The sequence below is a fragment of the Equus asinus genome, chromosome 7 (assembly GCF_041296235.1).
Source record: "Equus asinus isolate D_3611 breed Donkey chromosome 7, EquAss-T2T_v2, whole genome shotgun sequence".
In the NCBI taxonomy this organism is placed as follows: Eukaryota; Metazoa; Chordata; class Mammalia; order Perissodactyla; family Equidae; genus Equus; species Equus asinus.
Genome location: NC_091796.1, coordinates 30,251,956 through 30,266,142, shown reverse-complemented (window position 1 = coordinate 30,266,142; position 14,187 = coordinate 30,251,956). Strand labels below are relative to the sequence as shown.

Below are 14,187 nucleotides of genomic sequence, written 5' to 3'. Positions count from 1 at the left end.
GGTATCTTGCTGCACTGAGGTCTTCTGACCACAGTAGGAAGGACAAAACCCAGTGCCCTCTAAGTTGGACCCAATCTAGCTGTCCAGAGTTTTCACTGAAGCTCGTTAACTTTTTAACCCTCTGATTCAGCAAACTTGGTTTGCTCATTGACATTCAAACGTGCATGTGATAGACTGATGGGTACTGTGGGGATCCTGAGAGATGGAGAGGACATTGTCTCTGCTTTCAGTCTGGTGAAAGACTCTGTGAGAACTCATAGAAACCAGTGGAGGAGCTGCAAAGGACTGTCGTCTAGGGCTAAGTAACTGAACTTCACTGGGAGCGCAGGGAAGACCAGCACCTCCAGCTGTTGGACAGCCCTCAGAAAGCTTCAAGGAGTAGGTGGGACTTGGGCTGAGTCCTGAACAATGGGGCTGTCTAGGGTAAGTACAGAGCAGCAGGGAAGACATTCCGCTTGAGAATGTAGAGGCAGAAAGGAGACCGCTTCCCAGAGACCAGGGCTCTGTGAAGTGCCAGGCAGCAAGACAGATGGGATAGGTCTCTGTGAGGAAAGGGCCAAGGCTCCATCTCTCCTGTGCTGAGATGGGAGCCACAACTGGAGTTTTCAGAGTGCGAGGAGAGTAGGCGTGAGGAGCAGAAGGGTGTGCCAGTCAGGGGTCTTCCACGCATACCACACAAGAGAGAACCCCGACCTGTGACTGTTCTGCCCCCGCCCCGGTCTTGTCAGCCACCAACACTTCAGTCTGGGGTTCAAAAGAGTTATCTTTAGAAGAAAAAGTAAAAGTACATATAAGCATTTGGAATGGGGATCAGCCACTCTGGGGAATAAGAATACTGCATGATACTGTTACTCATCTCCAGGAGTTCAGTGTATAATTGGAGAAAGATATTTACAAGTTTTAGCAACAATGCAACATTTCAATGACAGTTCAAGATAGTTCAAGGAGAAATATCATAAAGGAAGAGAAAGGGAGCTAATATTTGTTTAGCTCTCTGGTATGCGTAGCATCTCCTTTGTGGCAGAAGCACAAATATCTCAGTGTCAGATTACACTTTATGTTCAAATGACAATGAGCAAAGCCATTGCTGAATCAGATGGTTGAGAAGTCAAGGAATTTGAATTAAGACCCAATAGGTCTTGGGGTGAAAATTAGAGAGCTTTGAAAGAAAGACTGTGGTCTTTATTATCTGTTCGACTATTCGGTTTAGCCTGCTTTCAAGTAAGTCTATCATTTTCATCCCCAGTTTACACACGGCATGATGGAGGACCAGAGTTTAAGTGGCCACTAAGTATTTAAAGACTGGTGGCATTATGCTTCAATGGAAAGCAAATGACATTTGGAGTTAGAACTACCTCTCTGATTTCAATGAATTTCTCAACTTCAGTTTTCTTATCTGTAAAATGGGCACATCTCAAGGTTAAATCAAATAATAAACTTAAAGCACCTGTTATATATCAGATGCATGTTGAAAACAGGATCATTTTCTCTACCACATGGACGTCTCTACTCTACTTGGACAAGAAATATTATCATCACAGTTACTTCTTACAGGTCTACCATATTTAACCTACTTAGGTGCTATTCTGCATATATTATTTGCTTTTTTCCTTGTAAGATTCTGTGAAGATACTAGGAGGGCCGGTGAGAAAACTGATGCCCAGAGAGTTTAAGTGGTGTGGCCAGTCAGATGGCAAACTGGTTTTGTAGCTCATGTCTGTAGAAGCAGCTAGGAGTATTTGGCTAAAAGCTGACATTGCTTTGCGTATGAGAGACATCATGATGTAAAAGTAAAAGCAGAGGCTTTGGAATCATATAAACCTGGATTTGATTGTGGATCTGGCATAGGTAGTGTGTAACCCTGAGCAAACTATTAACCTCTCTGGACCATCATTTCCATATCTATAAAAAGGGGACAGGTCTTCTGCATCACAGGGTTCTTGTCTGGATTAAACTGATAATGCCTGTAAAGGCCATTGGTTGTGTTTACCCCTCTCTCATTACGAGTGTGCACTCTCCTTGGCTGCATGGAGCAACAGAGACCACAGGTAATACTACAGAACTGGAGCTCAACCTGGAAACTTGAGGATTGGCCCAGTCAGTGCTGTAGAGATCTTTCCCTGGGGGCCCAAGACCCAAGGCTCCTGCTGTTGTGTTGTGTTGTGTTTGTTATGGGTTCCCAGAGGAGGCACTGTTTTTGCAGCTAGAGCTGGAACTGCTGGTTAACAGCATGCCCAGCCTCAGGCCTCAGAAGCTTGATTCTGCTTCTCTCCCTATCAGGGAGATTCCCCAGCCCAGGACTGATCCTTAGTTTTGTGTTAGGCTCAGCTGACCCAGCCGGGCAGAGCTTCAGAACCAGCAGGCTCTATAAAGAGGTGGAAGGTACCACCCCTGTCTTGAAAGTACCTCTGATTGTCAAGTTGATGAGATAAGACTCCGCACCTGAGAATGTCAGAGCTGGAGGGAGCCACAGAGTTCACTTCATCACATCCCCTCATTTTACAAATGAAGATGGGGAGACCCAGTGAGAAAATGAAACTTGCCCAAGGCCTCCCAGCTCCAATTGGCAGAGCAGGGAATTGAATCTGGAATTCACGGCTGAACTTAGTCTTATTTCTTCTACGAGACAGACTGGGAACAAGGAGAAAGCAATACTCAATATCAAAGCGCTCAAGTTAGCAGGTGCAAATTAAACTACTTGTTTGTGCTTCCTGTTGTGTAGGGAGCTAGAGGAGGTTGGTCTCCAACCCTTGTCCTTCAGGTTTTACTTGGGATCTGTGAAGAGAAGGCACCATTTAGCCAAATGCTAGCTTAGGTGACAGAGACTACGGAAGTAAATCAAATTTACCAAAAACATTTGAACGTCTGCTAAGGTGATCCCAACATATTATTTCATAAATATCTTATTTAATCTTCAATTTCTTCTCAAAACAACCTGTGAGGTAGGATTATTACCCAATTTCCACATAATATTTGAGCCGTTTAAATATATTTTCCAAGAACATGTTTGCTAAGTGAGAAAGAGAGGTTAAGTAATCTACACCTGTGACGTCAAATTGATGCTACTTCATTGTGCTTTTCAGGGAGATAACATGGCGTGGACACTTGTTATTGCACTCTTACTCTGTGTCTTCACTATGCTCTGAACTGTGATAGAGAGCCATGTAAAACCCAGACCCTTTCCTTATGGAGTTCCTGGTCTGGTGGGAGAGAAAGATAAGTAAATGGAAGATGGCAGTATCCTTTGCCAAATGCTTTGATAGCAGAATACCCAAGGAAGTGAGAGCAAGACCATCTGTGAGTATGAGTGTGAGATTGTGTGTGTGCACATGTGTACACACAAAGGGAAAGGAGTAGAAAAGGAAAGTCTAGCCTGTCTTCATGAAGGAGGTGAGCTTCACCCAATTCTTGAAGGATGACTTAGAGTAACCAAGTGGAGAAAAGAGAAAGGGCAGGTCCGCCAGAGGAAATAACAAGGAATCATATGATGTAATGCAAATCAGCAGGATTTGGGGGAGCTGCAACTCAGGAGATGCTGCTGGGGAATGTTGTGGGTGTAGTAGTCTCAGCTTGGAGGACAGGAACTGTGATCAGGAAGGGACCACATAGACATGTCCTGTAAAGAAGCCACTGAATCTGAGCTTTCTTTGCTGTAGACCATTGGTGTGTTTGCAGGGTCAGGGAACTATGGGGCAGAGTTGCCTTTGCCTTTGCTGATTGAGAGCTGGGTAAGGTTGGGTCACTTGATCAATTTATTAGTGTTTATGGAGCATTTACTCTGGGTATTTTTGCAGCAGGAAGGATTTCAGAGACACATCACTCAGAGTCATGGGTACCTGAGTCAAATGGTGCCTAGCTGGCCTTTGATACAGCCTCTCATTCAGCATTCACTCAGCACATAATTTGGAGTTTTGCTGCATGTATCAGGAGCTGTGCTAGGCTCTAGGGGTTCCACGGTGAGCCAAAAAGATAGTTCCTACCTTCAAGAGCTTACCATCTGGTGGAGGAGGCAACGCTGAAACTAAGAGTGACACAAGTATTTAAATATCAAATATAATAAATGCTGGGAAAGAGGAGTACTGTGCTATAAAGGCACAAAACAGGGCATCCTGATCTGGTTTGTGAAGCTCAGGGAAGCACCATTTGACTTGAGCCTGAGTAATGAAGAGGCATTAACTCAAGGGAGTGGGAAGAGGATCCCAAGCTCATGCAAAGTTCCCTAAGTGGAAAAAAATCACTTCTAGTTTCCCACCTAAATACCTTGGAAGACATACAGAAAGTTGAATGCTCAAGCATCCCCAAAGCCAAACTCAGTCAGTCTTTTGCCAGAATCTGAGAAGGGATTATAGGCTAATGAGCCTAGGTTGAAAATATAATGACTTCCCTATCTATAGCCGGGTAGAATCACACTCTATCCTTTTATACCATTTGCTTCCCAAAATCAGAAACTCGTAATTTCTGTCAACTAAAAAAATAGGCAGTCATCAGGGCTACTGCACGGGCAACTTTAACAACTAAAGATGATCTCCTCCCTAACGTCATTATACATAGTATTCTCAAAGTCTACAGCTGTCAGAAAGCAAATGGGCAAGACTGGAGGAGGGAGCTTTGGGAGGAGTAGAACTAGAGCACTGACTTCTAGGTGGAGAGGTTTCCTCAGTAAAGTTCTGAGGTAGACATAAAGAGCCTTTGTCACGGTGCGTATTGTGGATTTCAGCTATTCAGAGTTTCAAAGAATCCAGCAGAAGAATCCCCTCTTAGTCCAGCAAAACAATAGTGCATAGATGTCTACTCTCAGTGGTGTTCTAGTAAATGCTTAACACTCTGTTCTCCAGATTTTTTTAAGCCCTGATGTATGAAGTTTGTTGAGTCCTATTGTGTAAACACTCCTATCACAGCCGAGTTTCAAGCTACCAACTTGATACTGTTTAATGTGGAGTTGGGAAGAGATACACATGGTAGGCTCTTATGTGCTCCTAGAGGCTGGCTTCATCACCCACTGTACTGTTCACTGGAAACTGCAATGATCGGATCACTGATAACCCCAACAACTCAGGAGGATTTGACTGTTTTCAAGACGGATGGAAGATAGAGTCAAAAGCAGTCCAGTACTTCCTCTGTAGGCCAACACTACCCTGTATGACTCTCCTCATTAGAGCATGAGTAAAGAGAAAGAATCTGACGTGAGATCTTAGGGAGTAAAACATTCAAAACAAGATAAAAGGAAGAGTATCATGATAGTTATTTACTACATCAGTAAAATAAGAAGTTTTAAAACCTTCCAGACATCTACAGCCGGAAGAAGCATGACCCTGATGGAACAAGAGCAGAAAGTAACAAGGAGAAATGTGGAGATGGAAAGGCATCAGAATCAGCTCAAAGGAGGATGAATAAATAAAGAAGGATTGCAGGGATAGAAAAAGTACAATAGCAGAATTAAAAATCCACAATGTAGTCATTATAGACAAAGGAGGCATGGAAAATCGGATTAAATTGGTATCAGGGAGGATGGATTAGGGTGTGTTCCCCCACCACGCTAAATATAGAGATAAAAACTGTGAGAGAGAGAATGAGAGAAATGGAGAACAGAGATGAGAGTTCCAAACTAAGAACTACAGGAAAAACTTAGAAGAAGCCAGAATCATTGAATTAAAGAAATGAATAAGGTAATAATTGAAGGAAATATTCCTGAACTAGAAAGAACCTGCCCATACAGATCCAGAAGGCTCATCATGTTCCAGGAAAAATAAAGGGAGGGAGGTCCACACTACACTCATTTTGTCGTTAATAAAATTCTACCATCATGAAAAAAATCTTCAATGATAACAGCATAAACCGATTTACCTACAAGAGAAGCAAAGCCAGGTCAGCCTCCATTTTTTCTTCTATTACTTCAAATGGTAGAAGACATTCTGCAGAGTTTGAGGGGAAAAGGTTCTGACCTGAGGGTTCCTTGTGCAGTGCAGTGCCTTCTACATGTAAAGATGAAAGAAGTGCCTGGTCTTAGGGGGATTGCAGAGTAGGGAGCTAAGGTGCAGATGAGGATAAACAGCTCTAAGGGAGTTTGGGAAAGGTCAGCAATAAGGCAGAGAACTCTTCCTATATTTGTGATTGTCTGCCTTTAGGACTTTATGAGGTACATGTGTTATTTAAAATTTTTTTTAATAAAGAGCATGTAGTTCTACAATAGCAACAAAGAAGATCAAAACCTTGACCTAACGAGGTAGATCAGAAAGACATCATTCCATTTTGTTGATGAGACACTGGGCTGAAAAAGTGCTTGTGATGGCTCCCAAGTGGCAGAACTACAGAACTAGGTCCAGAATCCACATCATCTGAGTCACTGTTAAATATACCAACGGCTCTGTGGGTTCCACCTTGTCATCCCTTTGGAAAGCAGCAGTCAGGGTGATGATGGCCTGCATGTGCGCTGGGAGCAAAGCAGATGAGAGAGGTGGATAATGCTGGAACACCCAGCCTCATTTGGTTTATTCACTTATTAATTCAGTCAATCAACATTTCTTGAGTATCCCTTATGCATTGGGCATTGTGTTAGGTGTTGGGATTGCGTGGATGAATAAAATGCCACTGATGCTTAGTGTTAAGAGACTTAGAACACTACTATCAGGGAAAATTCCCCTTAAATACAGAATAATAGTGCTCTATGGTCAAGGCTGTTGGTAAGGATAGGCACATAGACCAGGCAAAGCCTGAGCCCACCAGAACCATTTGGAGTGCTTGGGAAAAGCCAGCGTGCTAGGCCCCACTCCTCGATCCCTAATTCCATAGATAGAGCTCGAGAATTTGCATTTCCTCCAAGCTCTGGGATTAGTAAGAGTTGCCCAAGGCTGCAGATGGAGAATGGATTTTAGACCAGGAGGAAATCTTCCATCTTACGAATATGAAGGGAAGAATTATGTACACTTTGGGACTCCTTTGGGTTATGAGACACATCTAGCCAAGCAGGATTGCCCTGGTCCCTAAGAGAAGTAATTCTGTAGGTCACACTATCCATTCTGGAGTGTCTCCATGGGTCTATGGCTGTGCAGGGTAAAATTACAAAGTCTTGAGTATGGAAGAGATCTTGGTCCCACTCCAGTCATTGCTGAGATGAGAATGGAGTAAGGGACTCAAATGGAGTAAGGGGCTTGTCTAGCATCTCACTGCCTGTGAATGGCAGGGCCAGGAGTAGAGGTCAAGTTTCTGGACTCCTGTCCCAGAGTTCTTTCCAGGTAAACATCACCACCATTCTCCTTCTTGCCCCTCTGTTTTCCTGGGATCTGCTAAGCAGTTTTTCCTGGGCAAGTATTAAGTATTTCTTAAATAAGTTATATTCTTCCTAACCCCACCCGCCAGGTGTCCCCCAGAAGTCCTTCAGGCAGCCAGGGAAGGGTTAACTTTTGTTGGACTGGAAGCCTGAGCTAAGGACAGACTGTCCATTGTGCACCCGCCCCCTCTGGAGGAGTCACTGACTGTTGGAATGTGACAAGGCAAAACGTTTTCACCTTGCGTGGCTTCCCCTCCTCTGTGGGTGTGTGAGTGAATGCGTGTGCCCACACATGCATGTTGGCAGAGGCGCACCACAAGAGGACTCGCAGTTGTTTACCAGACTGACTGCAAAATCGAACTGTGAATTTGGGGTGGCAGGTACGTGCCGGAAGAAGGCAAAAGGAGAGCAACAGCTTTGTGTGCTGGGTGAAGTAAACAGACGGGTTAGGTTTCTTTGCTCCTTGCTTTTGAAAACTTCTTTTTATTTGTATTTTCCTAAAGTGAGGGGAGCATGTGCACAGGAGGGGCTGGATTATCATTTTCAGCACAGGCAGTGAATTTCGCAGGGGGAGGCATGGGTGGGTGGAGCTGCCGTTGGAGTAGTTTGAACCACAGCACTGTGAATAGCTATCGGGGGCTAATTCATTTTCATTCAGAAGGAACTTCTTGAAGTCCTTCTAGTGCTCAGTCCTGCTCTGGGTGCTGAAGCGGGTATAAGTGTTGTACAATCACACTCGGTCTCAGCCTGAGACTGAATTGCAGTTGAGTAAGGAAAATAAGATTTGTGTACTCAAAACGATGTAGACAATGAAAGACTAGTGTTTAGTGGCAAGCTATACAGTTGGGTGCAGTGTAACTCAGGCCAGGAAGTGAATGCTGTGGTCCAGAGTTTGCAAAATGTCACCATGGAGAAGTGAAGACTTGAGCATGACCTTGACATATGAGAAGGCTCGGGATCTGTTTGCTCATTTGTTCACTCATTCCTTCATGCAACAAGCATTTGGAGAGCACCAGTTGTATGCCAGGCATTGCACGGATCGGTGGAAGGGGATACAAGGAAAGATTCTTTAAAAATACCAAGGCAGAAAGAATTCTGTATATGTATTGCTGCTATGGAGACTGGTTTGACTTGAATAGGGATTGCAAGTTGATGGCTAATGAGCCCTAAGACTGGAGTCTTAAGGTGAGACCAGTATGGAAAGTCTGAAATTGATGTGCTCCTGAAGATTGGGATTATTTGAAACTGTGTTACTGTTTCATCTCTAGCATTTATCATGTCACACTCACACTGCCCTGGTTCAAGTCCTCATGCAACAGGAATCGAATTTCAGCTGAGCCTCCTCTGGTCTCCTTGCCTCTAATATCAGTTTCTCCTAACTCACCCTCAAGCCACGTGCCAGAATTATCCTTTGGAAGCATAGCTTTGATAGCGCCCCTTCCCTGCTGACATCTCTTAAATGGCTTCCCATTACCTGTAAGATATAATCCAACTTGTTAGTGTGACATTCAAGGATGTCCATGATCTGGCTGCAAACTTTGATCTCCAGCCGTACCTCTCACTGGTCCCCATTTTGTACCACACCTCCTAGCCAAACCTTAGCTTTCTCTTTCCTGAGCATAACTCTGCCTGCTCCTGCCTGAGGCCTTGCCTCGTGCTCTTCCTTCTGTCTGCTGTGTCTTCCTTCCTCCCACTCTGTTGAAGCCCCTCAAGGTCAAAGCCATATCCCATGCTCTCCTTAAAGACTTCCTGTGTAGTTTCCTATCTGTCTGTCCACTCTGGTCCAAGTGGAAAACATTTTCTCTTCTCTTCGTTTCTGCCCTTTCTTATAGGACATATAAAAATCTGCTCTGTTTTATTTTTCAAATCTCTCTTGGAAAGTATCACCTCCTCGAGGAAAGAGATTGTCTTTTCATTGTATCTTAGGATCTTGACTTGAGGAGAACTAAAAAAAAAGGGTGAATTTTTATTTTTTCTGGATCTCTTACGACTTGAGTATTAAGTTTTGGAACTTTGTCTTCTAGATCAGTTAGTCAGTGATTTATACTATTAAATGTAAGACACTGTGAAGTGAATAATTTTTTTTAAGGGAAGATACTTTCTTAATATTAATGATATATCCACTGGATTTACCTCTTCAGTCCTCTGAAGTTTAGATTTCACCTTCTTTTCTCTCATCTCAGAGCCTGTGATATACATTGGCCTACTCTGGTTCAAAGGTCCAAATGGACTTAGTTTAAGAACATTTTATGGGGAATATGCCTCCACTTTTGCCCTGACCCAAGGATAGCTTTATAGGTATGTACTAGGGAATTAAAATGCAACATTAGAGAGTCATGCCGGACGGAGTAAACTGTTGAACACTACTGTCATAAGAAAATTTGGCTTGCAATTTGTATGGATCTGGGGTACAAGCTAAGAAAGACCTAGTGGATTCTTACTGCGTGACAAGCAGGGACATGTTCTAGAGCATCTTGATGTCTCCAACAGCTAGTGTGGTACCTGACACTAGACAGAGAGCCCTCAATGAATTTTGACTTGAATATGACTTTCAAAAAGTTGTGTAAGGTTTTGGGCAGATAGGCAGATCAGTCTAGATGAGACAGAGAATCTTACAAGTAAAAGAAACATCAAGTGTCTCCTGGTCTAACTGCCCTCCCCCACTGCTAAGTGGAGACTTTGTCTCTTTTGTAGCATGGGGCACAGGTGGCTGCTCAGTGTTTGCTGACAGCTTCAGCAAAGATGCTCATGCTCTCACCAGGAAGCCTCCTCTCTTCCAGAAATGCAGTATTCATTGGGTTTTCCCCTAAGTGGAAGCGGTTGTAAATGTGTCTTTCTGCAGGGCTGAGCAATTTCCTGGAGCTGAGTATGTGCCTGGACTTCCCTGGGGAGCAGGGTCCGTGTTGAAGCCCTGGCTGCCTTGCTGGCTGGCTTCCACACAGGGTGTCAGCTGAAAATGTACTGATTCCAGAGGGAGAAAATATGCACCCGGTCTTCAGGTTTCCAGTTCTTGGCTGTTTCTGAATCTGTCTTTTCAGGCGTCATTGGGATGTTTTGGTGGGCACATTGGCTGGCCAATACCTTACACTGATGAGCTCAAAGGTGGAAACCTAAGGTGTACAGTAATGTCGTCTGCTGGGAAACTTCCAGAGTATTCAGCCATTTAAGAAGGCCTGAGTGTGATCTGTCTGATTGCCTAGGGGTGGAAAGAGATGATGTCTTGAAGTTTTGTGCAGCCCCAGGCTCTAGGTTTTCTCATGAGAATGAGCATTTGGGCTTCTTTTTGGGCTTTGAAAATGATGAATATGAAATTGGGACTAATGGGACGTACAGTGAATAAGGGTGAAGGATAGCTTAGCTGAAGCTGTGATAGCCCGCAGAGAGCCTGGCTGATGTTTTTCTTTTCCTCTGAGAGGAAGGCGGAATCAAAAACCAAAGATCCTGGGGGTGATTTCTGATACGTCCAAAGGCCTGTAAAATGCTCCCTTTCTTTTTTGGTTGTTGTTGTCATGTAGACATAATGCCATTTTATTTAAGGACCAGAAAGGGAAGTAAAACTCTCTGGAAGGGCTACTTTTTTCTAAACAATTAATAGTGATTAAATATCTTTTGTGTCGATGGAAACACTTTTAGGGGTTGTTTTGTATTAATCACAGCGTTAGAAATGATTTCCCACTGAACTCTTTTTGTTTTCCTTTTGCAAGCCTGCACCTAAGCTTTGCATTTAGTTTAAGAAATAAAGATAAGACTTTGCATAATTCAAATAATTTACAATGAAAAATGATCAAGGAAGAATGGTCAAGAGGTCGGCTAAATGTCCTTCCTCCAAGGGAATGGAGAGCTTGACCCCGGCAGCTCTGGGGTTGTGTTCAGCTTTGCAAACTGTTCTTCATTTGTGAGAGGGAAGTGGTGCAAGAAGCCAGCCAAATGCAGTTCCCACAGACCTGAGCATCAACTCTTCAGACTTCCCTTTCGTCATGGTTGGTTTTGATGGTGACTCAGCCAGCTGTGGCTTCAGTATAAGAAGCTTCTAGCTTGTTACTGGACTGGTGGACTTGCCTCTCTTATCTTTATTCTTGGGCCTCCAGCCATAAAAATTAATAACAATTCAATGAAGGGCTGTGTGTGTGTTTCGCCCTATGCTCCAATATAATCCTATTTGGGAATGTGCACATTCTGGTTTGATTTCTTTCCATCATTTTTTCTGATGCCATAGATAAGAGGGACGGGGCTTCTGGAAATTAGCTTGAGTTACTTTTGAGATCATTTTCCTTCCTGCCATGGCTAATTATCTCTCTGCTTCTCAGTTGCAGATCTGATCTCTTCTGAACACCTCACCGTGTCTGCATCCCTGGGACTGTGAATCCAGCTGCTGGACCACTTTGTCCTTGGAATTTTGGGTATCCTCTCTTCTCACCTTTCCCTTTTCCCGTTTTCCCTTCCCCCTCCTGAGAACTCCTGAAGACTGTAGGATTGTCATGGAGTCCAGGGAAATCTTAAGCAGCTCCCGGCAAAGAGGGAGTGAGTCGGAATTCCTGCCGGTCTCTTCAGCCAAGCCCCCCACTGCTCCTGGCTGTGCAGGAGAACCTTTGCTCTCTGCTCCAGGAACTGGGAAGGGGATCCCAGTGGGCGGAGAGCGCATGGAGCCAGAGGAGGAGGATGAACTAGCCTCAGGACGGGATGTGGATTCCAACTCCAATGCAGACAGTGAGAAATGGGTGGCAGGAGACGGCCTGGAAGAACAGGAGTTCTCTATCAAGGAGGCAAACTTCACAGAGGGGAGTCTGAAGCTGAAGATTCAGACTACAAAGCGGGCTAAGAAACCCCCAAAGAACCTGGAGAACTATATATGCCCACCTGAGATCAAGATCACCATCAAGCAGTCTGGGGACCAGAAGGTGTCCCGCGCTGGGAAAAATAGCAAAGCCACAAAGGAGGAGGAAAGAAGTCACTCCAAAAAGAAGGTAGGGAGCCCTGTTTCTTAGGGTTTTTTGTTTGTTTGCTTTTGCCATTTCAACTTGTAAGGGTCTATTTGCTTATTACTTATTTATTTCTGAATTACCAATGTCCTTAATGAAATACTTAGGGTCTCCAGAAGAAATGCCTCTGATATCTTGGTATAGTGTCCAATTTATTATTATAGTTTTTACCCACTTGAAAAATAATAACTACTAGAATTATAATTCTGGAGAGTTCCTTTTATTGTGTAGCAGCCCATTGGCTGGGTCAGATCTGGCTAAGCTGTGACAATGTTTTGAGGTGTTTTTTTTTCCTTTAAGATTTGCGTCAGTTCTCATAGTCAAGAGTGGGCTGTTGAAAAATTATGGTCAGTTAGAACAGTTCAGAAGTGTTATAAACTCCTTTTGGTTTCAATTACTATTGTAAATCTTTGTCAAATAGGCGAGTCGCTCACCTGACTAAAGAAGTTCAGTCTTCGTAGTTAGTGAGGCTCTGAGAGGGCTGGGAGATCATCACGCTGAAAGCCAGTGGTGAGCATCAGAGCTGGAACTGGAGAAAGAAAAGGGGCAGGCGACTGACCTGAATTTTTGTCTAATACATCCTAGACTTTAAAGCTTGGGTGTTGAATGAACTTGGTTGATTGTCATTTTCCTCCTAAAAGTCAAAGATGGGTGTAGAAAGCAGCTCTCTAGGAGACTGAGGGAGTCATTTGGTTGGGGATGAATGGATCCAGGTTTCCTTGTACTTGTTTTGTATCACAGCAGGTTACAGTGAGCTCCCTTCCTGTGAAGAGTGTGGCACTCAGCTATGATAGCAGAGAACTCCCTAGTCTAGAAAGTTCTTGTTCCCAAGAATGTCTGGGACTTGTGAATAGTGTTGAAAGGTTCCCTCTTGTTGACGGAGTTTTGGGTTCTAGGCTGTAGGTGTTAATCAGAATCTTTGTAACTCTCTGCCCCACATGTTATTTATTTGGGCTCTAGACATGATGGATTAGCTAAAAATGGCACATATATATGAACCCCTCTCCTTTATAGCCCAGGAATAATCTGTAGTGTTTATGTTACCAGTGGTGTTTGAGCTTGTAGTCATTTACAGTAGAGCTGCTGGGAATCAGGATTTTCTTTATCATAGGGTTTTGTGTCTTTCATCATGCTAGGTGTTTTCGGGAATTTGTTGCATTTAAAATTCAAAGACTTTAACTAGAAGAGACTTTCTAGGGTGACCAGTGCCTCCCAGTTTGCTCAGACTATCTTGGTTTTAAGACTGAATGTCATCCATCTAGGTACCCCCTTAGTCCTGGACAAGCCGGGACAGTTGGTCACTTTGCTTTAACATTTGGATCACGAAGGCATCTTTAGAAATTGACTTGTTTTTACAGAGCATATAGGCAGTGCTTTCCTCTTTCCCCTCCCTAGTACAACTTTGCTGTGCTTTCTGGTTCTCTCTCATAGAACCAAACATTATTTAGATGCAAGTGGAAACTCGAGATTCTTGTAAGCAAACACAACAGCTCAACTCAGTCTCCACTTAGAAAGTCAGGTTTTGCTTTGCAGTTGGGTCTCTTCAGCTTTGGAAATGAATATCTTTGTCTCTGCTCACTGAGATGGCCCGTTCTTTGTTTGCTGTTGGATTTTTGTGTAGGTGGGCAGTCTTGAAAACTGTGGTGACTGTTTTTCCTCCATGCCCATCACCGTGAGGATTTGAGCAGCAGCCCACAGTTTTTTGTGTGCAAACCCAAATTCACTACCCCAGAGAGAGGATAAGTTGTCTCGATCAGGTACTACTTTGCCTAAAGGCACAAGATTGTTCCCAAATATAGCCTTCTGTCTGTTGGAATGCCCTAGAATAAAACTGGAATTTGTGACATGGGTTGATTTCAAAACTGAAACATGTAGTGGACCTCTATTCTCATATCTGAAATTTTCAGGTTGGTCATCCTCACTCAAAAAGCTGGATGCACT

General features: G+C 43.7%; 1 protein-coding gene across 4 annotated transcripts in view; it reads left to right on the top strand.

Annotated features, from left to right (window-relative positions):
- The window catches only part of SETBP1 (SET binding protein 1), a 362,058-nt gene that overhangs the window by 10,163 nt on the left and 337,708 nt on the right, over positions 1–14,187 (top strand). For all 4 annotated transcript variants that reach the window (XM_070513131.1, XM_044774659.2, XM_070513132.1 and 1 more), the window contains exon 2: positions 11,575–12,231. In XM_070513131.1, the coding sequence (XP_070369232.1) occupies positions 11,746–12,231 (486 nt within the window). In that variant the 5' untranslated portion in view covers positions 11,575–11,745. The remainder of the gene's footprint in view (positions 1–11,574; positions 12,232–14,187) is intronic.